General features: G+C 44.4%; 1 protein-coding gene across 4 annotated transcripts in view; it reads left to right on the forward strand.

Moving 5' to 3' along the window:
* SHLD1 (shieldin complex subunit 1) overlaps nucleotides 1-27,576 on the forward strand; it is a 72,975-nt gene that overhangs the window by 13,721 nt on the left and 31,678 nt on the right. The window contains exon 1 of one of the 4 annotated variants that reach the window (XM_050952240.1): nucleotides 9,329-9,378. The exons of the other annotated variants lie outside the window; for them this stretch is intronic. Coding sequence (XP_050808197.1) covers nucleotides 9,330-9,378 — 49 coding nt within the window. The 5' untranslated portion in view covers nucleotide 9,329. Of the gene's footprint in view, nucleotides 1-9,328; nucleotides 9,379-27,576 lie in introns of those variants that run through there. 4 annotated transcript variants of the gene reach the window in all.

Below are 27,576 nucleotides of genomic sequence, written 5' to 3' on the forward strand. Positions count from 1 at the left end.
CCGTCTTCACGGCGTGGGATCGATGTCCGTGGCTCCCCATGTCGACTCCACTACCGCCGTTTGGGTTGGTGGAGTTCCGGGATCGATAGGAGCTCGTTCGGGGATCAATATATCGCGTCTAGATGAGACGCGATATATCGATCCCCGAGAAATTGATTGCTACCCGCTGATACGGCGGGTAGTGAAGACGTAGCCTGTTTTTATAACATTCCTAATCTGCATTACTCGCATCCTAGCACAACATTGCAGGGTTTGGAATACTGGCTCTGTTGGGGACTGTTTTAAATCCAGGCAAATTGTTTTATCATTTCAAGTTTTTAAAAAGGTCTTAAAATATTTAAACTCGTATTTCGATTTTGCTGAGGTTTTTGCTGAGGTTTTTTCAACGAAACCTATATTCTGTTCCTTTATTTGCTGCTGTTGTCTGCGTTATGGTAGCATCCAACATGCACTGGGTGCTGTCCAGACACAGAGGAAGACGTGGATCTTGCCCTTAAGAGCCCTGCAGCCTTAAACAATAAAGGGGTGAGGAAGGGGATACAGCATCCAAGCCAAGGATCATGGGGAAAGTTGGCTCCTCTCTAAGGCTAAGATTTTGTCATGGCTATTTTTAGTAAAAGTCAGGGACAGGTCACGGGCAGTAAAGAAAAATTCACGGAAGCCCATGACCTGTCCCTGACTTTTATTAAAAATATCTATGATAATAGGAAGGGAGCAGGCAGCTGCAGGGTGGCTGGGAGCCCTGGGGCCCCCACCACCCATGAGGGCTCAGAGCTCCAGAGTCCCTCTGCCTCCAGCAATGGAGTGGAGCTGCAGGGTCCCCCTGCCTTCTTCTTAGTGGCATGGAGCTATGGGAGTCCCCCTGCCACCACTGCAGTGGGGAGCTGCAGGGCTCCCCTTGCCGCCTGCGGTGGCCAGCAGCTGCAGGGGTCCCCCTGTTCCCCCATGTCAGTGGCTGGGGAGCTGCGGGGTACCCTCCCTACCTGCAGTGGCTGGGAACTGCGGGGTACCCTGCTGCCCATGCCGGCTGAGAGCTTGGGGGTCTGCTGCCTCAGGCAATGGGGGTACCTTGCAGCTCCCTGCTGCTGGACATGGCAGGACTCTCCAGCTCCCAGCCACCAGGGCTGAAGTCACAGAGGTCTTTGGAAGTCATGGATTCCGTGACTTCTGCGACCTTGGTGACAAAACTGTAGCCTTACTCATCTCTAATTCATTCTGTGAAGGGTTTATGAAAATTGTTACAAGTGATGACTTTGGAGGGTTGGGGTGGGTAGGTGGGGAAAAAGGGGAAAGGAAAGGAGACATTGTAGGGAAGAGATGATGTCAGTGGAGCAAGGGAGAGGAGGGAATTAGGAAGGGGAGGAAGAAGGGGGATGTTGGTGATGTGATGGGAGCAGAGGTCAGAGTCCAAAAGAGTCTTAAGGGCTGGATCATCATCTGGTTTAAATTTGGCTTCAAAGGAGCAGTGTAGTTGGACACCTGCTAAGGCTCTGGCCCCAGGCACAGATGCACCCTGTGATGTAAGGAGGCTGAGAATCTGAGAACTGTGCCTGGGAACAAGACCCTTCACAGGCTACCCCAGAAGCTTCCCTCCCTGCCCACCAGGGAATGTCTACACAGCCTGCGGCAGTCAGTCTCCAAGACCAGGTCCACAGAGTTGGGCTCATGTTACCACGCTGAAAATAGCTGTGTAGACAGCACTCTTCAGTTCCCTGCCTCTCCCTGCTCTGTCTTGCACTGGTTACAATATTTTTTTTAATTAGTATCTGAAATGAAACATGTCCGTATCGATGCAGATTTATTCTGACTAGTCCCTAACTGTTCTGTTTACTGCTCTTTTTCCCTTTTAAGAGCCTCTTCCATCTTTTCCAGTAGAGCTATGTCATGTATGTGATGAGAAGAAATGGTTTTACATGCCGTAGTTTTTTCTTGTACTTGTGTTATGCATGCGTGCTGTTGTGGAATGTTGGACATTAAAGAAACGGTGTACTTTTAATATCGTCAAGCCATTTGGGGCAGTGCTAGCACTTGAGAGGCCACTCAGAAGTTCATGGCAATATAAAATTCAATGTATTCATTCTTTATCCTAGACATTAAAGAAAAACCCAGCTTGGTTACCTAACTACCAGGAGAAATGGAACTTCTAGAACACATTTTAACTCACTGCATTCATTAAGGAGGAAGTGTAATGTCAAAGACCACAGGCTTTATATAAAAGCGCATTAGATGAGTCCGTACATACCCTGTAAGTCTAAAACAGGTTTTCTCCAGTCATGTTATCCACACAGAGCCAAACTTTAGCTAAAATAGGAGGCCCACTTACATGCACGATTGCCACAGTTCCATGCAGAGCTAAGATGTGCAAATGGGAATTTAGAAGCCTAAATGCCCATGCATATGCACAATCATTGTTCCTGTGTGCAAAGGTAGATGCACACTTGTGCGTGCAAAAATTAATAAAAAATAATAATCAAAATATCTGCCTGCCACACACGTTCAGATGTTTGGCTTGATCGGGAAGGATTTATATACATACACTGTGTACTCTCTTTTTTTTTTCATAAGAGAACTCCGAAGAGTCCCACTGAAATAACCCAGTATGGGATGTTAGCGTTTAGAATGCTAAGGAATAGGAGTTTGATATCTGCTGCCCTCTAGTGATCAATATTACTGACTTCTCATATATTAGAAATGTATCAAACGGAGGTACAATTAAACTTCAGGTAGTGGTGGTAGTGGAGGAAAATTAGCATCTCTACATTTCTGCCACAAGGCCCAGGTCCTCAGCTGTTGCAAATCTGTGGAGCTCAATTGATTTCAGTGGAGCCGCATCAGTTTACTCCAACTGAAGATCCTGATCTGGAAATGTTGCCAAAGGAGACTTGGTTGTTCACTGCCTAGCTTATAGTGTGTAGTTTTCTACATAATGTTCCTGTCAAATGCCGGTGAAGTATTTTTGTGGTTTTTGGAATAGAGTTTTAGTCTGTGTCTACATTACAGCTGTGTCAGCAGATCCAGTGAGAACAACAAGGCTTTAGAACTGTGGTTTTCAACCTGTAGCCCATGGACCCCTGGAGTCCACAGACTGTCCCTATGATTTCCAAAGGAGACCCCATCTCCATGCAAAACTTTTTAGGGTTGAAAACCACTGCTATAGAGATTGATTATGTTGTTTGAGCGTAGACATGACTGTACCTACCCCTGAACTGGGCCAAGCCTTTGAATACGAAGAATGTCTGGTGATTAGCGCTGTTGTAAGGCCTTTCATTACTGGGATTTGCTGATCTTTTATTTTTATTTTTCGTCTGAAAAATTCTGGGTTTTGGAAAAGCCAGGATTTGGGTTTCACTGTTCCCCCTCCCTCCCCCTCCAGATTTTGTCTTTTTTGGTAATGGGGAATTTTTTACTGGCGAAGCAAATGGAGCTGTGCTGCAGAGAGTCAACAAGGGGCTGTCTGGCTGATGAGCAGCTTCCTTTTCCCCTCCTGAGCATAGCCCCATCCCCTTTCTCTGCACCATGGGGGGTGAGACAGGAAAGGAGCCTTTTCCTGGCAGCCAAAACTGCCCAACTGCAGCAGCAGCAGGGCTGCAGGGAGAAGATGACTTCCTCCGCCGCAATATTGCAGGTTACACCCCCCACCCCAACCCCTGGGCCCACCCACTGCATCCTAGGAGTACCAGGCACTCCTTCCCCTTCGCCCCACCTGCTACCCTTCATTTTCTGTTCATTTTTTTTCTACCCATTTTAAAAATTGGGGACTGCAATTGTAGGTCCTTGTGTTGTTGTAAGTGAGTTCTCTGACACAGTTGTAGTGGAGCTGGGAGCATGGACTCTAATCTGGCAATTGCTATGTTCCATAGCAGAACAGACTGGATCAGACCCAAGGTCCATCTAGTCCAGGGGTCGGCAACCTTTCAGAAGTGCTGTGCCGAGTCTTCATTTATTCACTCTAATTTAAGGTTTCACGTGCCAGTAATACATTTTAACGTTTTTAGAAGGCCTCTTTCTATAAGTCTATAATATATAACTAAACTATTGTTGTATGTAAAGTAAATAAGGCTTTTAAAATGTTTAAGAAGCTTCATTTAAAATTAAATTAAAATGCAGAGGCCCCCCAGACCAGTGGCCAGGACATGGGCAGTGTGAGTGCCACTGAAAATCAGCTCACGTGCCGCCTTCGGCACCTGTGCCATAGGTTGCCTGCCGCTGATCTAGTCCATAGTCCGTCTCTGACAGCGACTAGCATCTAATTCTCCAGATAAAAGTATAAATACCCTCTCCAGATGTGGGATAATCTGCCCCCCACGTTAGGTCTCAGCCTGACCTCTGCTAGTCAGAGACTGGCTTAAATTCTGAAGCATGAGAGTCAAAATTCCTTGAGAATTTTTAGAATAATTAGATCTCTGGCTATTCCTTACGTCAGTGTTCGAGGTGGTTGTGTTAGTCGTTTTCCAGGAAAAAGCCGGGGTTTTTGTTTGTTTGTTTGTTTTAAGATGAGTGTGCTGATTTTCAGGTTTCAGGCTTGATGTGAAATTGTGCTTCCAATTAATCATTATTATTTTTATTCCAAGTGCACTCACTCCATCCTCAATCAAATCATCCCTCAAGTACAATTTAAAAAAAATCTCCCTCTTCAAAGCTAGTTGGAGTGATTCTGAAATATTTCAAATCTTAATGCGGCACATACACACCTTGGTACAATGGGCCAGATCCTCAGCTGGAGTAAATTAGCATTGCTATGATGAGATTAATAAAGCCACACGGGCTTCACAGCTATGGAAGCTCTGGCCAGTTGTGTTTTGTAGTGTCTATTAGCGAAGTGGTGCAATTGCATGAAATATTAAATGAAGTAGCAAAGCTAAATTATGGCTTATATAAAATTAATACGAGTAAATTAAGCTGTGCGACACAGAAAACCTGAGATCACCAGCTAGATGAGGGGCTGCGTGTCCCTGTAGCCATCTGTAATTAATTTTTCAAGAATGTTGTCATAAACAGATAGTTACGGGTTAATGTCTCTTTTACCTGTAAAGGGTTACAAGCAGTGACCCTGGACCACCTGACCAGAGGACCAATCAGAAGACAAGATACTTTCAAATCTTGGTGGAGGGAAGTCTTTGTTTTGTGTTGTTTGTCTGTTGTTCTCTTTGGGTTCTGAGAGTGACCAGACGTACCTACAGGCTCTCTAATTTTCTGTTCAAATAGTGAATACAAGTAGAAAGGCGGTCTAGTCTTTTTGATTGTTTTTTCCATTTCTCGTTGGTGTTTCTCCATCTCTCGTTGGTGGGCCGCATCTTTGGCTTCTTGTTCTCTTTTGTGGGCTGCCTGTTTGGTTTTTTTTTCTCTTTCTCTTAGCTCCACCTCTTTTTCTCTTATTTTTATTTCTTTTTGTTTTCTTTTCATGTCTCGCTTGTGGTCTGCGTCTTTGATTTGTGCCTCTGCATCCAGTCTTGCCCGTTCCTGTTTCAGTGCGTCCTTGGTAGTCATGGTTCCTGCTTTCTTGTGCTTGTTGCCTCCTGCTGCTCAGTACCTGAAATGCTGCAGCTCAGGGTTGCTTGGCAACAGACTTTTTAACACTTCCTAACTAGTTTTTTCCGATAGAGATAAAAAAAAAGAAACTCTTTGATTTGCAAATATGTTTTGCTTATCTCTGCTGTTCACAGCTTAAGCCTGCTTTGTTTAACAAAAGATCCTCATTAAACTTAATGTCTGCCTTCAGAGTACTCAGAAGGAAGAGAGAAAAAAAAACCCTGCAGACTTGCTTTTAAAAACCCCCTTCTCTCTGCTTATAAGCAGCTAGCAGAGAAAAAAGAAAAATAATAATCCTACTGGCTTTTGGATTCCATCTATCCCACCGCTGATACCATGTCATGGTATAAATCCCCACTCTGAACCTTAGCGTCCAAAAGATGGGGTACCAGCATGAATCCCCCTAAGCTTAATTACCAGCTTAGATCTTGTAGTGCTGCCACCAACCAGGACTTGCAGTGCCTGGAACACTCTGGTCCCCCCAAAACCTTCCCAGAGGACCCCAAGACCCAGACCCCCTGGATCTTACACAAGGAAAGTAAACCCTTTCCCCCACTGTTGCTTCTCCGAGGCTTTCCCTCCCTGGGTTACCCTGGAAGATCATTGTGATTCAAACTCCTTGAATCACCTTGCCCCCTCCCCTTTCCCCCTCCCTAAGAGGTAATACAGATTCAAGCTCCGTGAATCTAAAACAGAGGGATTCCACTTTCCCCCCTCCCTTCTCTCTCCCTGTCTCCCACCAATTCCCTGGTGAATACAGACTCAATTCCCTTGAGCCTCAACAAGGGGAAAAAATCAATCAGGTCTTAAAAAGAAAAACTTTTAATAAAAGAAAGAAAAAAGTAAAAGTTGTCTCTGTAATTTAAATGGTAAATGTTACAGGGTCTTTCAGCTTATAGACACTAGAGAGAAGCCTTCCCCGCAGCACAAACACAAATTAAAATCCTTCCAGCAAAATACACATTTGCAAATAAAGAAAACAATCAAAAAGACTAAACCGCCTTTCTACTTGTACTCACTATTTGAACAGAAAATTAGAGAGCCTGTAGGTACGTCTGGTTACTCTCAGATCCCAGAGAGAACAACAGACAAACAAACAGCACAAAACAAAGACTTCCCTCCACCGAGATTTGAAAGTATCTTGTCTTCTGATTGGTCCTCTGGTCAGGTGGTCCAGGTTCACTGCTTGTAACCCTTTACAGGTAAAAGAGACGTTAACCCTTAACTATCTGTTTATGACAAATGTGTTCTACAGAACATTCAACTGAAAATAAACCCAGAGAAAGAGAAGCAGATATCTTATTCTAGATGCATTCTAAGGAAGAAAAGTCGCCATGGATTGTTTTTAAAAATGAGAATGAGATTTAGAAAGAGCATGTTCCGAAGATTTTTCCTTCACTATACTTACTCTTGACATGGTTCAGGTTCATGGAGCCCAATCCAGTAAGACTGCTGAGCACCCACAGTTCCCATTTAATTTCACTGGGGTTTGGGGGGGCTCAGCTCCTCCCAGGACTGGGCACTTACTGCATTCAAACTGCCTGTGTTCCTACTCCAGGAAAATGAATCAGTTTCCAAGTACTAAACACAGACTTTTTATTCTAATGGCACAAGAGGACTGTGGCTAGATATATCTGCATAATTAATTTTTTGCATACTCCGAACTCCCACTGAAGCCAGTAAGAGTTTTGGATGCAACAGGAATATGGGCTCAGCCCCTTGGCCTCCTGCAGAGCGCTTCATTTGGCCTTTCATGGCTCTGATTTTCAAATACATATTTTGGGGCCAATGGTCTGCTCCGGTCGGGCCAGATTGTCCCCTGCATTCTGCTCCTGTGCATGGGAGTAAATAGGTGTAAGAATCCCCTTTGTTCCTTGGCATGGATTCCCTACATTGTGGGCGTCAACTCTTCTTTCCACACAGGGGTGAGAAGTGTGTGGAGCCTTTGCTCTGCCATCCTGTTGCAGCAGCCAGTGCAGTTGTGCTGCCCTGCTAAGGGAGGTAATCCAGGCCAGCCGCATAGCTGGCTCCGACTATTCCCCTCCCATCCCGCAGGAAGGGGGAGCCAGGAACCAGACAGTTACTCTGAGTCACAATAGTCGTTATTCCCAATGATATCATAGCCAATACACTGAAAGCTCTTGATTTGCATTCATAATTTCCTTTGGATGTGAAGAGAGGCATGGCAGAGAATTCATACTCTAGAAGAGCATGTTTTGTCTGTGTTTATAGTTAGATTGTAGCATTGGGGTTATAAAAATCCAGTCATTGCAGTCCCCGATGCAAAGTGTGCAATGTTGGAATTTCCATGGAACAGAACTTGTGGCTCCCGACCAGCTCCAATCTTAGCCTGGCTGCTGAATAATTGAAAGGTGAAAACCTCCTGTGCTGCTCCTCTGAGCCCAGGGGCAAGGCTCACAGCCTGGTATGAAGATGAACTTGCAGTATCCCCCCACCCCTGTAACTTAGCTTTGTACCTTTCCATCCTCCATGCATGCCCCGGCTCTGATTTTGAAAGGTGCTGTGTTTTTTACTGAGCTACAGCAGGGATTAATTACGTTTACAGGCCTGCAGTTGTGCTGTGCTGCTGGAATTGTGCTGTACATCCAACAGGAGGAGGATGTCTGCCAGCTGCTTTCACAGAGAGACCTTCTGTCTCTTCCTCCTGTTTCTCCACCCCACAAAAAAGCATTACAAGATGGTGTCCCAGCGAGGACAGGTCCTTCAGTGGTTTCCTGGGCCTGATTCTTCACTCAGTGACACTGATGTTATGCTGGTGCAGTTCCACTGATTTCAGTTGAACTGCGACAGAACAGGTGACCCAGAATGGAGAATCGGGCCACTTACATCTTTGATGGTGTGTCTGTCACAAGCATCCCCTTCCTGAGGATACTTTTTTGGGGCTGCTAAATGGATGGTCAGTGATTTAAAAGAAGGTTGACTGACCTTTAGCAGCACATCATGCTAATGTAAAGTGATCTCCCTGTGTAGACCACAAGCTTGACTTCCCTTCTCCTGAGGGGAGAGGGGGCTGGATGAGGAGAGCCCAGTAGAAAGGAGACTTTTGAGGTTGATCATGGGCTGTGGTCTAGCTGATAAGGTGTCTTTTTCCTCTCCCGGTGCTTTGTGCAGTTAGTCCCTGCCACAGAGAGCTTCCAGTCTCTCTTTGGCTGAACAGCACCTAGCAGAATGCGATCTCTGGGTGCTACTGGAATACAGGTATCAGCACCTTGCACTTTTCTCTGATGAACTCTTTGGCCAATTTCTTAAAGCACTTTGTTGGCTCTTTATCAAGCCCTCCTTGGCCAGAGGAAAGCTGATAGGATGTTGGGTTGGGAATAGGAGTAGTAAATACTCTAACATAACTCTCATGGTCTAGGCTAGTACAATGTAATGTTCACACTAGTTTTTAAGGATGTGACAAAGCCCTGGTTCAGATTCTGGTTGTATTTAGAATCAATGAATTGCGAGTCATGCACTGTCAGTTCAAAACTCTGCAACACATGGGCAGCTGAAAACATGAGGACAGTGTGAAATAAATGGAATTTATCACCAGAATAAATGACATGGGGCAGAGGTTCTGTACTGGATGTACTATTCATTTCAATAATGAATTCAGTAAAACACGAACTTTAAAATTTAAATGAAGGTGACACAATTTCCAGCGTGTCCTAGAATCCAGGGGCCTTATTGAATCATTTAGGTCTCACATATCATAAGAGCATTTCTTGGGTCTCCATTGCTAAAGGATTTTTAGCAAAAGTTTTTGGTTTCACTGTATCCTATCTACACCAGGTTGCATGGTGATTTTTCCCTACCGGCGCCAAAGAATTTTCCTTGGGCAGACTGGTAAGTCTAGTCTTTTTTTTCTAGATAATGGTTTTTGGACTAATTTTGCTTAGCAATCTACACACACTTCTGTTTCTGGGAGCTTCACTGATAAACATTCCACACTCATAATTTGCAACTAATGAGCCAAATCTCCAGTTAGCGTGAGTCAGCATAGCTCCATTGATTAACAGGCTGTTGTACACTTAATTGATTTCAATGGAGTAATGCTGGTTTACACCAGCTGTAATTCATGCCCCATGGAATATGAAAGCGCTTGAGCTTCTTTCTGATTTCGATGCCAAAATTGGAAACACTGAACAGAATCTATGATTTGGGTCAAAGTAGCTCATGAACATCCCAATGAGCTCAACGTTTGATTTTCCCTGTTGGGCCATGATTGAAGACAGTGGAAGTACTTCCATTGACTTTGCTGAGCTTTGGATTAGGCATTTCTAAGGTCTTTAGAAACCCATAAGCTTGGAGATCTCTTACTACTGGGAACACTGTTGGTTGCTAGTGATGTAACAGGGGAAACAGTCCTTCAGTTTGCCAACCACTGCAGATAGGGTTCCAAGTCTTTGCTGTTTTCTTTTTCTATAACTCTGCCTTTGGGGGTCATTTTTGCTGCTATCTTTTCCCTTTCCCTGCAGAATTCCTTTCCTTTGCAGTTTTCATTGTCTTGTCTCCAGCTCTATCCTCTTGTTCACACTTCATCGATTTTCCAAACACATCAACCTTCCTGTTATGGCTTCTGGGTAGTGTGGAATTTCCACTAGCGGGCTTTCAAAAACAGCATGTATCTATTTACATAGTTTGCCAAAAAAATATACACTAGAAATCCTAGATGTAATTTGTCTCCGGCATTGTACTATTTTGTATTTGTGCTGGATCCCTGAGCCGATTCCCAAGTTATCAACTATTATTTATTTTATGTTTAAGGAAACACCAGAGTTTCATTGTCTTTGCTTTTAAAGATCTCCTGCACTGAATAAGGCATTTTCAACAAAACATGGGTTGTGTCTTATCTGAGTTTGCGACTGGTATTCAGTTCAGTTCTAGCCTTTCGTATATGCTGTTTGTCATATTTTCAAAAGTGGATCTGTTGCAGGTAGCTCTGGGTTATGAATATTTAGCTAGAGGCTATGAATTCTGAAATGGCAGAGTTAATATGTGAACAAAATCCTTTAATGCTGGGAAAAGGTCAACGACCATAAAAGGGAGGCGGAGAAAGAAGAAAATCTATGAGATCACGATTAGTAGAGAGCGAAAGGATTAGTGACTGTCCCATAGTGGGAATTAATTGTCTCCATAAAGTGTCAAGATATAAAACTGAAGTTAGAGTTCATTGAAAAAAGAAAGTAAACCCTGTGCAAATGCTCCTAGAAGCTTTTAGGATACAGTGTGGCCAAATCTCGTGATTTTGTTGTGACACTCACAATGTTTGTGTGTGTGGGGGGGGGGTTTCTTAAAGCCCAGCTCCAGGAGTTATGTGATTGTGAGAATTGTAGCTTTAATTTATTTTATATATACACCTCTACCCTGATATAAAGCTGTCCTTGGGTGCCAAAAAATCTTACCACGTTATAGGTGAAACTGCATTATATCAAACTTGCTTTGATCCGCTGGAGTGCGAAGCCTTACCCTGCCCCGGAGCGCTGCTTTACCATGTTATATCTGAATTCATGTTATATTAGGTTGTGTTATATTAGGGTAGAGGTATATATACTTCGAGCCCTCAGGTTGCAAAGAAAAGCTGAAAAATGTGACTGTTAAATGATCAAAAACCAGAAGGCAAATACAAAGACCTCCAATTTATTATATTTAAAAACCCAAATCTCCTGATTTTTAGTGGATCTGACTCATGATTTTTTTGAATGCTTGAGGTTAACAACACAGAGGACACCTGCATGTAATGCCAGGAGCTGGGGTACAGTAGATATGTATATATACTACCAAATTTTCTACCCTGTAATAGGTATACAGCACTGTGTCTGCCATTGGGTATGTTCTGGATCTTTTAATCTTACTTTGCATCATGGTATGGGTGCAACAGACCCTTCAGGCCATTTCTTCTTTTATATTTATTTGACCTGTCACTCCAGCACCTCTCATTATAAGCTGTCTGTGTTTGTGCCACACAGTACAATTTCAGCACTCTAATGTAATTTAGACTGCCGTGATTCCATTATGGTGATTGCTTTTAATGTGGCTGTGAGGCGATTTTGTACAAGTATATGCCAACGTTAGTTTATCTCTCCAGACCGGTGAGTGAGCACTGGCTGTCTGTGTAAGGAGGAATAAATACTGTAAATAAATGATGGAGAACATGACTTTGTTCAGTTCTTTATGGGCCGCTCTCCCACCTCCAGAGCACTAGTGGAGATGGAAAGTAATAGGGAAGGAACATTAAAGCAGTTAAAAATGTTTGTTTACAGAAGATTGATGCATGAGTTTTCAGTATACGTAAAGTCCTCATATCAGTACGCCTATGTCTGCTTGACCCGCCATTGTTAGATATTATAGAAGGCAAAGGAGAACGTAAGAAGGCCTCAAGAATTTAGTATGCATCTCCCAAGAGTTTGGTCTTATATCAGTGCAGTGCATGTATGATCATCCTTTTGTTCTGTGTTTGTCGAGTCTCTCGCACAACAGAGTACTGGTCCATGACAAGGACTCCTAGATGCTATCGCAACACAAATAATTAATGACAGTAAAATGCTGGGGGATTGCATTACTGTAGCTTTTCAGGTGCAACACCACCTCCTCATACTCAGTACAGAAATGGCCAAAGACGCAATCCCTGCCCTGGATCGGCCTTAGAAACTGTTCCCTGGGTTACACCATTTTGTAAATAGAATTCTTATTTCGTGTTTAGAGTAGGAAGTTTCTACTGTAGTTCTGCTTTTTAGGCTCTATTTTAAATCTTTTGTTCCTTTTTCCTTTGCACTGCATTTCCACACTGCCCTTGTCCTTTTTTGTGTATGATGAACATCCTGTGATTCTAATAATCTGAAGTAAAAGGTTGCAAATTTCCTCTTCTGATCAGTCGTGGCTGGCCTTTGAAGTATGGTAGATCCCAGAAGGGAACTTACCTCTGACAAAAGTAGTAGAGAATCAACTGAACTCAACGAGACTCTCTGCAGATGGAAGGGCCCGCCCACAGTGATCCCCTGTGCAGCATCGGGACCCTTGTCTGCAAGTTGTTTTTGTTTTTAAATCATTTTAATTGGATTATAAATTCCTGAGGGCAAGGCCTATATCCCTAGTTGGTTGATACGTGAATAAATAATAACTTAAGGCTATCATTTGGCTTAGTGAATGTAGTTGATTCTGTTTCTTCGAGAGCATGACTCTAATTAAAGTTTTATCCAAAGGCAGTCCAGGTTGTTATTGGTGTTTTGAACCATCTGGAGACTCTTCCAGGGTATGTGACTTTCTAGATATGAGTCACAACAACTAGGCCTGGAAGCCCGAGTGCATGGATCCCCATAGGCTGGTGTATCTGGTAAGATAAGGTGCCATATTGTGGCTAGTTGCAGGTGGAAACAAGTGTATTTTTGCTGCCAGAACTACTTGCATGCCTGATAATAATGAGGAGGCCTAAAGGACCCCAAGGCTGAAGACCTAGTGAAATATCCTGGGAAAGATGCTCCCAAATTGTGGTGGATTTTATAAAAGAGGCAAATCCTTTGAAGTGTTTTGTCTCCCTAGCAACATCACCTCAGTCTCGCCTGGGTAGAGCTTTAGCCAGCAGCTCGTCATCCAAGTGCAGATGAATGGGAACCAAGAAAGCCATTTACTTCATGTGATTACGCTCTAAAGGACAGGATGTTCTTGCAGGGAGACTTCTCTAAGAAATCCAATTGGTAACATGGTTCCTTATCCTTCAACAATATTGTTGCTTGAGGTAAAGAGTTCAAGCATCAATATAAAGGAGCTAGATGAGATGGAAACCTAGAATTTGGGGAAGGGAAACAGGAAATTAAAATCACTAGTACAATGTCCTACTGTAGAAGTTAAAAACCCTCAATAATAAAATGAATCAAAACTAATTAGATGATATTTACAAAACCAGGTAACTTAAGGAACAATTGCCAATGTTATTTAGGTGCTGTCTACTTCTTTCATTTTTTTTCCGGTTATTAGTAAAAACAATGATTATAGGAAATATTTTCTATGTACACTGAGCATGGATAGAAGTTCCATCTTGATCAAGACCTTAGGTAGGATATACATTGCTTTAGCTGAAATATATCCTCTCCTCTACAGCTACGTTACATTTTAGATGCTGATTTCCTATGTAACTTTTAACGTAATTGCTTTCCAACACTGATGTGTGACTGTTAGTAAATATTTTTCATGCATCTTCCATCCAGGCATCTAAAACGTGCTTTACAAACATAGTGCCATAGTGTTTGTTCTCTGTGCACGTAGCTCCCAGCTAGGGGACAGGGCTGGTGGAATTTCCATTGTACCCTTCTGCCAGCAAGGTGTTCAGAGGTATCAGAAAATTTGGTCCCCATGCTCAGGTGTAGCCCAGGTTTGCTCTGTCCCCCTCTCACGGCAGGACCACAAGGAGGTTTCTGAATCTGCTACAGCGTTTGGGCTCATAGATCTGGGTCTTTTAGCTCAGGCTGTACAGGCTCCTGCTTTTAGGTCCAGAGAGTCCAGGATTCAATCCCGTGGCTGATGACCCACCCAAAGGCACTGTGGTATTTGGAGATCCCCAAGGCTTGCAGAGGTACAGGGATGGACAGAGGTTCTGTTCTATGCTGCTTGGGGCTACAGTTCTGGCTGCTGGAGCTGGAAGTCTACTTCCAGGGGCTGGGGGCATTCTGCAGAAGGGAAACAGAGTAAGTTCACGCTGATGGGGTCAGCATCGTGGTTCCTCCGCCCCCCCCCCCCCGCCCAGATTTCCTATGGGACCAGAAGGGGGATTATGCTTTAAGGAGCATCCCACCAAGCCTGTAAGATTAGAAAAACAGGAGGTAAATGATGCCACGGAAGTGGCTTTCCCCCTCGTCCATTTCCCTTCCCCACCAAGCAGAGATCTGGCAGAGGGAGCAACTTGGCCCACTTGCGTAGTGCCAGTGCTGTAGGTGTGCCTAGAGTTTTACATGGGGTAATGCAGCCGTACAACGGGGACAGTGACCCGGGGAGGGCAGCTCCTGCTGGGCAGGAAAGTTTCTTTCCTTGTGTGGATCTAGTGTTTGTAGGCCTCATCCCAGCATCTCCTCCCACCCCTCCTTTTGGCAGGAAAGTCAACAAGAGTGACCTCCCTATATTCTTGCCATACTGCCCCCTTCTGATGTCCCAGTATAAACTGGGCTGGATTTTCATGTTAACGCTGCTACAGCCCAGAAGGTTTAAATGAGATGTTAGTAATAGCACTGACTGTTTGAAACTAAAAACAGTTCATTACACGGAGCTTTTGAATGAATGCCTGAAGATGTAATAAGACCCAGGAAGGAAATAAGGCTGAGTGAGAATACGAGTTACAGCTAAGATTGCAAGGGTTTTTCCCCCTTGGAATTGCAGCATTTCCATCTCTGGCAGATCCAAGGTCGACTGCTGCCTTTGGCAGTTTGGAAGGGACAGTCCTTCCTTAAGTTCAGCTGAGACAGAGGAGCCTGCTTTGATCTTGCATCTCAAGTATTCTCTCTCACCCAGTGAAGAAGGCCCTTTGGAAAATGTAGTCAAAGCAGTTAGTTTTCGTTCTCGTTCTGAGAGAGCCTGGCTTATTTCCTCCTATTCTCGTCTAGGCTCTGTCTTTGTAGCTAAAGCTTGGTCTTTGTTCAAAGAGCCTTCAGGAACTTTTCTCTTACTCTAAAAGTTCTCTGAGATTTTCAAAGCCATCTAGGGGATTTAGAAGCATTTTCCATTAATTCCAGTGGCAGATGTGTCTAAATCCCTCTATCACTTTAAAATGTCAGCCCTCCAAATCTGCCAAATTCTTCTTTGCACAAGTGACCTCACTCAGTACAAATTACAGTAAATCCTATATCAACAGGGGCTATGGAAGAAGGTAACTTTGTTCTAAAGAAAATACGATGGACCAAATTCTGCTCTCAGCCATATCAATCACTGGAGTTACTCTGGATTTACACGAGCGTAAATGAGAGCAGAATTTGACCCATTAAGTGATTCAAATGCTTACAAAGTTGCTTTAGACACATGTCTGTACCATTGGAGGTACAGCGAGCTAGAAAATGTCCCCTACACCCCCTCACCCCCCTTGAAAATTTTTGTCTAAATTTTCCATTAATGTGTTTTGTGCAAAATTTAAAAAACTGGTGGAGGGAGGCTGTCAGAGTGGACTCACCACTGGTGCACCCCTTGTGGCTGGGGGTAGCATACCAGGTTCTCCTTTTCCAGCAACCCCTGCTGACAGCTGCTCTATCCTTGCTGTGGTCTGCTGCTTCTCATGACTCCTCCTTCCAGCCAGGTCATATTTAGTTCCACCCTGTCTGGGGAAGACAAAGGGTCTAATAAACTAAAGTCACATCAACGTAACTCCTCACCCCTGGTTTACTCTTCTCCAGACTCTTCACCCTTCCCAGGCTCAGCAGAGTTGTCCTCCCACTTTGATGCAGAATAACACCTCCCTGGAGCCCAAGCTGTAAAGTCAATAGTCCTTCTCCCCATCAGGGTGTTTCCTCACCACCTCTTCCAGTGGAACAGATAGGGGAACACAGGCCCTCCCGTTCCTGTGGGTTCTAGCAGAGGGAACCTGTAATGAGCGTACAAGGGCTGTCTGTCCAGTCTCCCACCCCACTGCCACCTCCCTGGGCTTTTTCCTTCCTCAGCCTTCTCCTGGGCTTACTGCGCATCTGCATCCCTCGAGGCATTTTCTCCACTCTCTTGCACCAGAGAGTGCCTGTGTAACACTGACAGACCCCAGTGATCAGTGGGTGGGATTGAACCTGGGACCTCGATAGCTTACTGCATTTTATCTCTCTCTCTAAGTGGTCTCTGTGCCACTAGATGGGACAGAAGGTGTGTGGGTTACACCTGCAGAGTTCTTCCCCTCTCTTCCTGTAGCTGCCTTCTTATCTGGGCTTCCTCCCTTTATGCTAACCCCTCAGCTCCTCCCCCAGCTGGGACTTATCTTCACTTGGGCCTGGCCCACCCCAACCAGCTCCCCTTTCAGTGCCAGTGTGGGGTTTACACCCTATCACAGAGTCAATGTATCATAGGCCTCCCTGGCCTAGGTGTATCATGGGAGATGTAGGCTGGCTGGGGAACCTGGCCAATAGAGAATGGGGACATGAAGCAACTAAACTAGACCTCAACTGCGGTGCTGCGGGAGCATATATCCACATTGGAATAGCTGTGTTTTTAGCCATTTGGGTTTTTGACCCCTCTGTCAATAAAAACAACTTTCCACAGAACAAGTTTCCTCAAACCTCATTTTCCACTGAAAAACAGTTTTGATGGGAAATTTTTGACCAGTCATTCGGGTTGGTCTAAGGTGGACTTCTGTTACAGAATGCTTCATAAACGAACCACTTTTTCAGCATGTTCCACAAATCTGACCGTACCCTCAAATCACTCTGGTGAGGCAGGTAAATAGTATCACCATTTTACAAATGGGGCAATTTAGGCTGTCACATGAACTACACTCTGCTCTGTCTCCTTGTATTTTCTTTTTCCTGGTAGACCATAGGGATTTTATTGAATGCAGGAATTGCCAGATCAGACCCAAGGCCCATCTAGTCCAGTATCCTAGTTTTTCTTTTGCTTTTTTTGTTCTAAAAAGAAAAAAATAAACGCATGCGCTAAATCCCCGTGTTATTCAAGTAACCGAAGGAAACACCGTAGGAGTGTGAATGTTCACATTACATTGACATTCGTTCCTGGCATGCTGTTGGTGGATTCTCTCATTAGTGTGTTAGATGGCATTGTCTGGGGCTGCCAAGGTGTCATATGTTTTATACTTTTTGTATAATAAAGCTGCTCCCTGTAGCTTTGCATTATGTTCTTCTCTCAGTCTTGTGACAATGCATATTCTACGGAAATGACCCAGAATGGGTTATATCAGTGCTGAGAAGCCAGCAAATTATAAAACATAAAATTGCCAAGATAACCTTGCTGGATAAAATGGATGTTACCTTTTCCTGCAGCTTTTAAATTTGCATTAATATTTGAGTGTTTAAATTGTGTCAGCTGGACCATTGAAAAGTAGCTTGTAAAGTTCTGTTAGAAATAGAACTAATTTTTAAGCCACAATATTGTGAAGGTGAAGAATGGCTGCTGTGGCAGCCCAGTGAAAAAGGGCAGTGGGTCTCAACCATGTGCATGCTTGAAGACCCCTCCTTTCCATACTGGGAACCCTCTGTTCTAGCTGGCCAGGACCCCTCTCCCATTTAGTGGCATGGGAAGGGGGAGCCCTGACACCTGTTTGTGATCCCTACAGGTTGAGAACTCCTGAATAAGGAGTAACCTGACATAGGGTGATATTCAGTGCCAACTGGAGTCAATGGGGCTTGGCTCAGAGCCATGAAGCACTGATTGCACATTTTGGGTCCGATCCTGTAGTGATTAGTGTTCTGAATAGTTCTTACTGGCACAAATGCTATTGAATTAGCAGGACTACTCACAGAGCAAGGGGTACTGGATCAGATCTCTATCAGATTCCTAATCCCAAATATGTAATTGCAGCCAGACATCTCAATGTACGTTGAACTGTGCTGTACACAGGGCCAGCTCTAACTTTTTTGCCGCCTCAAGCAAAAAAAAAAAAGAAAAGAAGAGGCGCCGCTCCACTGAAACAACCCCCCCAAGCCCCGCCGTAACCCCCCCGAACCCTGTTCTGCCAAAACAACCCCCCCAGCGCTGCGCCGCCCTGCTGTAACAATCCTTCCCAAGCGCCACCCTGCCGCACTGTAACAACCCTCCCCAGCGCCGCCCTGCCCCGCCGAAACACCGCCGCGCTGCCCTGCCAAAACACCCCCCCGAGCGGCGCCCCGCCTTGCTGTAACAATCCCCTCCAGCACCGCCCTGCCGCACTGTAACAACCCCTCCAGCGCCGCACTGCCCCGCTGTAACAACCCCCCCGGAGCACCGCGCCACCTCGCTCTAACAACCCCTCTGAGCGCCGTGCCGCCGAAACAACTCCCCTCAAGCACTGCCCTGCCCCGCTGAAACAAACAATCCCCAAGCGCCGCCTGGCTGAAACAAACAAACAAACAAACAAAACCTCAGGCGCCGCCCCGTCGAACCAAAAAAACCCCAAGCACCGCCCCGCCACCCGAAGATTGGCTGCCCCTTACAAGGTGCTGCCCCAAGCACGTGCTTGGTTGGCTGGTGCCTGGAGCTGGCCATGGCTGTACAACTCTGCTATGGGGAGTTGTCAAATGAAAGGACCTTTTTAATTTGAACCTAAGTGTTCTGTGTGTTTAATTGGTTTTCCCCTGTGGAAAAATTGCTTAAGTGCAAGATTAGTTGCAGAATATTATAGTACACAGATGGCTGCATTGAGTAATCAAACAGTTTAATGGGACCAAATTGTGAGGCCTGGCTAATCTCCATCCAAGAATATTAAAGGAACTGGCACATGAAATTTCAAGCCCAATAGGAGGGATTTTTAATGAATCTGTAAACTTGGGGTTTGTACCCCGTGGCTGATAATTGCAAATATAGTACCTGTACTTAAGAAAAGGGGTGAGGATAGGGATCTGGGAACCGTAGGCCCATAGTTTGATCTCAGTTGTATGCAAAGTCTTAGAACAAACTTTGAAAGAGAGCATAGTTAAGGATACAGAGGTAAATGGTAATTAATTGGGATAAAATAAAACATGGTTTTACAAAAGGTAGATCGTGCCAGCCTAACCTGATCTTTTTCTCTGAAAAGAAAACCAATTTCCTACACAAAGGAAATGCAGTAGATATAATCTACCTGGATTTCAGTTTACATGAGAAATTATTAGTTACATTGGAGAAGATAGGTATTAATATGAGAATTGAAAGATGGGTAAATAACTGGTTAAAGGGAAGACTACAATGGTTCGTACTGAAAAGTGAACTGGTAGGCTAGAAGGATGTTACTAGTGGAGTTTCTCAAGGATCAGTCTTGGGACCAGTTTTATTTAACATTTTCATTAATGACCGTGGCACAAAAAATGTGAATGTGCTATTAAAATTTGCGGATGACACAAAGTTGGGGAGATATTGCCAATATGGAGGAAGCCCAGAATATCATAGAAGAAGATTTGGATGACCCTGAAATTAGTAGTGCAAGGGATTAACAAGAAGTATGTTTGCTGTAAACTGGGGATGTATCAGTTGGAACTGACAGATGAGGAGAAAGACCTGGTGTACTAGTCAATCACAGATGACTATGAGCCTCCATTATGATGTGGCCATGAAAAGGGTAATGCAATCCTAGAATGTAACAGATGAAGTATTTCCAGTGGCGAAATAGAAGTGTTAGTACTGTTATACAAGGCACTGGTGGGACTTCATCTGGAATACTGCGGGCAGTTCTGGTCTCCCGTGTTTAAGAAAGACAAATGCAAACTGGATCAGGTTCAGAGAAGAGCTGCCAGGATGATCAGGGGAATGGAAAACCTATTTTACGAGAGGCAATTTAAAGCTTGTTTAGCCTAACAGAATGAAGGCTGAGGGGAGATACGATTGCTTTCCACAAATGCATCAGAGGGGTAAACACCAGGAAGGGAGAGAAGTTACGTAGGTTAAGGGCTAATGGAGACAAAAGAACAAATGGATATAAACTGGTCATCAATAAATTTAGGCTTGAAATTTAGACGAAGGTTTCCAACCATCAGAAGAGTGAAGTTCTGGAGCAGCCTTCCAAGGGGAGTAATGGGAGCAGGGGGTAAAAAAACCTAACGTGTTTCAAGACTCAGCTTAATAAGTTTACAGGGGGGATAGTGTGATGAGGTTGATGAGATTGCTTACAATGGCTGTTAGCAAAAATCTCCAGTGGCCAGGGATGAGACACTACATGGGGAGGGCTCTGAGTTATTACAGAGCATTCTTTCCCAGATGTCTGTCTGGTGGGGCTCATCCACATGCTCAGGGTCTAATTGATTGATTCTCATATTTGGAGTTGGAAAGGAATTTTCCCCCAGGTCAGATTGGCAGAGACCCTGGGGAGTTTTCACCTTCCTTTGCAGCGTGGGACACAGGCCACTGGTGTATTCTTTGCAACTCAGTAACTCAGTCAGAGGTTAGGGGTCTATTACAGGAGTGGGTGGATAAGGGTTCTGTGGCCTGCGATGTGCAGGAGATCAGACTAGATCAGTGTTTTTCAAACTTTTTTTCTGGTGACCCAATTGAAGAAAATTGTTGATGCCCGTGACCCAGCGGAGCTGGGGTTGAGGGGGTTGGGGTATGGGAGGGGCTCAGGGTTGGGGCAGGGGGTTGGGGTGCAGGGGTGTTCAGAGCTGTGGTGTGGGGCCGGGAATGAGGGGTTCAGGGTATGGGAGGGGGCTCTGGGCTTTGGCAGGGGGTTGAGATGCGCGAGGGGGTCAGATCTCTGAGCTGGGGGTGCGGGCTCTGGGCTGGGGCCTGGGATGAGGGGCTTGGGATATAGGAGGGGGGTCTGGGTTTGCGGGGGGCTAGGGCAGGGGGTTGAGGCACAGGCTTACCTAGGGCGCCTTCATCCTGCATCACGCGCTGTGTGAAATCTATCCAGCAGATCCACACCAAAAAGTTTTGTCCTCTAGAATAATCCAAGGAACAGATTATTTTATGTCGATCAACACCATCTCATTGGAGCGTGTGTATGTACATGTCTCTCCCTCCCACTCTATTTTGTGTTCTCTTATGTAATTCAGTATAGTTACTGCTGATGTGGCAGATAGTGTCGTTCTGATTACTTATTCATGTAAATAAGATGTTCTGTATTACAGATCTGTGGGCATGTTTTATGTAACTCGCATATGCCAGGGCATACAGTCCTGAGATATCTTCATGTCTTGTGTATATCTGAATGTCGTTAGGACCAAGAACTGCATGAACCTGGTATTTCAAAATAATCTCAAATCCTAAGCTGTGAGGTTCAGTTTGTGTTGTCTTTTAAATATTTCATTCGCTTTTCTGAGCCTGTGTATATGGTGCTTGGAAGGAGTCTGCAGTTTACGAGCTAGGGAGTGTTGCTCAATAATTATAGCAGTGGACTGGGAGATGGGTCTTGTGTGTTCTGTTCTTGGCTCTTACCCAAGTCACTTAAGGGTTGATTTTCAAAGGCACAAATCTGTGTAAGGTTCGCTCCGTTCTGGGTCTCGGGTGCTGAAACATGCCATTTAGCCTCCTTAAAGGAAGTGTTTCACTGCAACCCAGACCATTCCTCTTTCTATAATTCCAGCCCTTTCTCTGTGAGTTACTTCAGGTGAGGTGTCTGTGTGCTATGAGACAACTATAACATATTGCAGCAGCAGGACTGCATTAGGAAGCAGCCATCGTATTTTCAGCAAAGGAGAAAGTAGCAAAGAGAAGCCTCTGTTCAGATGCTCCCCTGGCCTCAGATCGTCTTCTGACCCATTGCTTCACTGCACGGTTTCTCTGGGATTTGCTTTGTGGTGGCACTGGAAAATGAATCCCCTATCAGGGGTGGGGTGAACCAGACATTGGTAGAGGGAACCTGACATAGGTGGAGTGAGAAGCGGTGATTCTCATTAAGCTTCTTTGCAGAGCTCCTCAGAACTGAACTTCTAATAGGCAGAACTTCTTAGATTCTGCTTAATAGATGGGGAGGGCTCCTTCAGACCCACCTGAGTAACAGCACTGGGTCTGACACCACTGCAAGAGTAACTCATTGGCTGCAGCCACGTTGCACTGTTACATCAGTGGTGGAAATGAGGTGGTAGGGGGAAGCCACTCATTCCTGTGCAGGAGAAGAGTTTATGCCTGATCAAGCATTGTATGGGAGTGCATATGTAATTTGAGTGGGGAAGTAATGGGGGGAGCTGGTCACAGCTCCCCCATCTTACTGCTCCTAGGAGGCCTCTGCCGTCCTGAGTGCCCTAGCATGTGGAATCAGGATACCTCTCACTGAGTTAATGGATATTAATAATACCTAGCTTTTACATAGCACTTTTCATCAGTAGATCTCAGTGTGCTTTACAAAGAGGTCAGTATTGTTATTCCCATTTACAGATGGAAAAACGGAGACAGAGTGGTCACCTGGCAGGCCGGAACTAGAACCCAGGTCTCCTGATTCCCAGTATAGTGCCCTACCTTTAGACCATACTGCCTCCCTGTTCTTGCAGGCTACTGTATGTTGTCTGAGTGGCTTCAGGTAGATGTGGAGGCTATCCAGCAGCACAGAGGGGAGCTGACTCAAACCAAAAGCTCTGATCTCGAGGGTGACTCTGGATACAAAGTTTTCAGTTAGAGCTTTTCTCTTAATTCTTGTAATTGTCCCAAACAAGTCTTTGCCCGGGGCATCTGTCCGACCTGCTAGCATGCTGTGAGGGAAGGCTGGCCTGTAGTATTGCATCCCAAGCGTAAGACTAGTGCCCTAGCAACTTTCACTTCTGGTTCTTTTTGTTGTTAAAGTTGCTAAAATGTTTTTCCTGTGGGAGCCCTCTCTGGGCTGGCATGATATCAAATTTGCTTGTATTGTCCACACGAGCCACTGCAATTATTTCATGCCTTTTCTCCCTCGGTTAGCTGCTCGACTGACAGTCTCTGTTGTTTAAACATGTCCACTAGAAGCTATGTTCACCTGGGCACCATCTTTCTCACTCCCTTTGGCTGCCCTGTAATCTGACAATGGCAGCGAGTCCTGGTGTGAGTGAACCCTGGCCAGTCCCTCTTTAGTGCAGCATTGTTTGGCAATGGAGATCATGGCGTCTGCAATGCCTCAGACTAGCACAAATCTTCTCTCCTTACCATTTCCCCCATTTTGAATTGTATTTGTTCCATAACGACTGATCTCTGTGGCCAACCCCTTCCTCTCTCCAACCCCACAAGTAACATTAACATTACAGAGAAGTGAAAGAGAATTCAAAGGGGTCAGCAGAGAAACAAATGCAATACGAATCATAAAAATACAACTGCAGGGAAGGTATGTGGTAGTGAAAGAATCTGGCAAGCGGCACAGCATGTAACCACATGTGCCCTGTGTCATGCAGAGGGGGGAAAAAAAAATAAATCACAGGCTTGCTTTCTCCTAACATTGAACAAAGGACTATATGAATAAGGAAAGCAATATTATTTTCTCTCTCTAGAACCACTGCCTTGAATCTTCCCGGCCCCTTTTGCTGACTTCCTGCTATCAGTTTAAAGAAACTACTCATATCCTCATGTCTTCACTCCCCTCTTTCCCTGCCTGAACAATCGTTAACAAGAAATTGTAGCTGCAGATGGGCAATCGGCTTCACTGCTCAGACAGATCTAGTTTGAGAGTTCTTTACCCTTTGAGTCACTTGAATTACAAAATCCCCAAAGTATGGGCCCCTGCTAAACAGGTTTAGGATTTTTCTCAACAGGATAATCTTCCTTGTTTGGCTGTGGTGCAAGTACCATCGCTGCTAAGGGAACACTGCAACTGGGCTGCATTCTGAGACAGCTGGCGATACTGCCTGCTTCCTCTGTATAGAGGAGCCTTGATCAGTCTCAACCACATAATGTTTTGTGTTTGAATATAGCTCTAAATGTCTCTTCATTTTACTTTGAGATTGGCCAGAGCCACAAAGTTCAGGTCCAGATTGAGCATTCCCAAAGATTGGGAGTTAAGCTGAAATAAATATCCTATTTTAAAGGTAAAAGCCTGACATGAATTGGGATCTGGAGCTGCATCTGAATCCCACCAACATTTCAGGGGATGCTGTGATCCAGGACATTGGTTCCAGCTTCCCTCTCTTTATTTTAGTAGAGTTTAGTGATGTGTGAACGCAGACTGACTGTTTATTAAGATGGGGAAGTGAAGGTAGACAAGTAGACTTTTTCAGCAGCTAACAATCTTTTAGGACCAAACAAAACTACTAGTCAGGGAAAATAACCCACTTCCTCTCCTGACAAACCCCACCCATGTACCTATTCGCTACAACAACGTTGACTTGAACTCTAAATACATTCTATGGGTGGCATACCTGAGATCACTTATTCACTGATGCTTTAGAAACTCCCGCACCCCAGTCTGGGTCTGTGCTGGTTATGTGCTGTGTATGTATTCGGTGAACCTTGTAACCGATACTTGTAACTTCTCATAAGTCAAGCCTTACCCCAGATGTACAGTACCTTCCTTCTTAACTTGTGTAAATTTGATTTTAAACATTAGCATTAGTATATCTAAAATAATCTGGTCCTAAAAGATCATGATTTGCAGAAAATGTGTGTGTAAATAAAATATCTGGCTTTAAAAGACTGAGGTATTTCACACACACAGCTGAAAAATCAGAATAAAAAATATGCACCAGCACATAAGACCTAAAGCAACTGTAGTATTAGTCATGTCCACCTGTCAATAATTTTGTCAGAATGCCAATCTGTTTGGTAGAATGGATCCAGTTTCTTTCACACTTGCCACTTACATCTATGGTTTGGTTCACGCAAAGTGCGAACCTTCTAACTGCATCTTGGCTAGATGGGAACTTTGGAAGAACTTGAGTTGTCTGGTATTTTCGTGAAACATATAAAACAACAAGCAAGAAAAGCTTTTTCTTATGATGGAAGATCCTCTCATGAGGAGCGTCTTGAACATATATCTCAGTAGCCCAGGTGTGAAAGCTTTACTTGTGTTGGTAATCATTGTGGAACTAGTCTCGTTTGAAAGGAAGGATGGCCTTCTGGTTAAAGCAGTAGAATTGGCTGTGGGAAATTTGCTCTCAGTGCCTGGCTCTGCTATGTGCAAATCCCTTAATCTCTGTGCCTTGGTTCTCCATGTGGAAATGGGTAACACTTCCTTTGTTTGTCCCAATCTCAGTAGCAGCCTCTAGATGCAACCATAACATGAGTAACAACACTTACCACTGAGCCCTAAATTACCCATTAAGGAAAGAACTCCGGGGGGGCTCTTAGCATGACAGTGCATTAAGGCGGTGGAATCTGCCACTGCATGGATGCTCCTCTTTAACGCTTGAAGTAGCTTCTATGGAGCAGTTAGGCACCCAGTCCGTGGTCTTGCAGGGCTGGGGCGGGGGTAAGCTGCTCACAGGGGGCAGCCCAGCTCTTGGGGGAGGGATAGCTCAGTGGTTTGAGCATTGGCCTGCTAAACCCAGGGTTGTGAGTTCAATCCTTGAGGGGGCCACTTTGGGATCTGAGGCAAAATCAGTACTTGGTCCTGCTAGTACTAGAAGGCAGGGGGAGGGACTCAATGACCTTTCAGTTCTATGAGATAGGCTAGGGCTGTGGATGTGGCATGAGGCACACCGGTCAGAAAGGGTTAATACCTTTTTCATTGTAAAACATGTTCTAGATTTTGTGTAGCTGAGCCTCTTGGTTACCTTAAAAAAAAAAAAAATCAGAGATGGATGGAAATCTGCCAGGCTGAGTAGTGCTTCTGTGTTGACACTGAGCCTTTGCTCTACGGTTACCCACTAACGATAATTGGCAGCTGGTTATTTACTGCTGTAATAAGCACTGGCAAGCAAATGACAGTGTTTTCTGCTCTGCGCTGTTCTCTTCAGCACGTTGAGGGATTTCTTGCTGGGTTCCATTATTTATGTTCGCTGAGTGGGGTTGTCATTTTGCTTTGCACAGTAGACTTTGGCTTTTGTTCCCATGCGGGCAATACATTAACCGATCGTCTCTTTTAAAATTAACATCCATGAGACGGTGCTTCTTACTGTGCCGATAATCTCTGGGGTACACCTGAAGACAAGCCCCTGACAGTCTCGGTCCCAGAAATCTCTGCGGGGATGTTTCTGTGCTATTAGTTTGTGTATTATTTTACCACCTAGAGACCCTTGCTGAAATCAGGGCCCCATTGGGCTACACTGTCCATACACGTCGTCCCTGTCCAGAAGAATTTACAATCTAAGTAGACAAGACAGGGAAAAGGTGGAAATGCGGGATGGAGAATAAAGCAGAAAATATTACAATCCCTTTATTTCAAATGAAGCCAGTGATTTATAGAATCTGTGCAGTTCTAGTACCCAATCTCAAAGAGTATTGCAGAACTCGAGGGGGCTCCAAGAAGGGCAGTAAACATGATTGGTGGCAGGGAAATACCCTCATATGAAGAGAGGTTGAAATGGGTGGGACTGTTTACCTTTAGAAAAGAGATCAAGGAAAAGGGCCATGATAAAAGTGTAAAACATGGTGAATGGTCTAAAGACGGTATATCAGGAGCTACTGTTCTTCCTGTCTCATAACATAAGAACATGAGGACAACTATCCAAATTAAAAGGTGGCAAATTGAAAACCAATAATGGGAAATACTTTTTCAAAGAATGTATAATTAGACTATGGAACTCCCTTCCACGAGAAGTTATTGAGGTTTACAATTTAGCGAAATTAAAAAAGGGTTTGGACAGATGGCTAAAAGAATATCCAGGGTGCTAATAGTTAATGGTAACAAAAAGTTTGAAGTATTAAGCTTCATGGTTTAAGCCAGTCTGTGACTATTAGAGATCAAGATGAGACCTATTGTGTGGGGTAGATTACCTGACATCTACCTACTGTGGGATTCTTGTGCTTTCTCTGAAGTATCTGGTTCTGGCCACTGTTAGAGACAAAACACTGGACTAGATCATGGACTTCAGATCTGATCAAGTCTGACAATTCCTATGTTTTCTGGGCCAAAAGGAAGCAGTATTATTCCCATTTTACAAATGAGAAACTAAAGAACAGAGAAATTATTTGATTTGTGACAGACCTAAGTATTGAACCCAGATCTTCTGAGTCCTAATCCAGTGCCTACCTGTATTTGAAACAATTTTATAGCAATTTATAGAAAACTGCTGATGAAATTTTTCATTTAGCCTTTAGAGCATATAACTGGTTTATTTTTTCTAGTTTGTTAAGGTGTGAAACAAGTGGGATTTGTTCACTGCTGCCGTGCAATTTAGCAGTAATTTCTTGACGCCTCAAACTCCTTTCTTTTAAAGTGCTAAATTGGAACAAAACATGATTATCAAATCTGTACTCCCTGTTGAAATCAATATTACAATGCTTCTCCGCAAAGGGTTTGGGGTAGCCTGGCGAAGAGATACCAATTTCATCCTCGCTGTCATGGAAAATGCTCCTAGCTGGGGTAACCCAGACTAGCAAACAGGGGGTGGAGGGGAACTATAATTTGGAAGA

Source organism: Gopherus flavomarginatus, chromosome 4 (assembly GCF_025201925.1).
Source record: "Gopherus flavomarginatus isolate rGopFla2 chromosome 4, rGopFla2.mat.asm, whole genome shotgun sequence".
NCBI lineage: Eukaryota > Metazoa > Chordata > Testudines > Testudinidae > Gopherus > Gopherus flavomarginatus.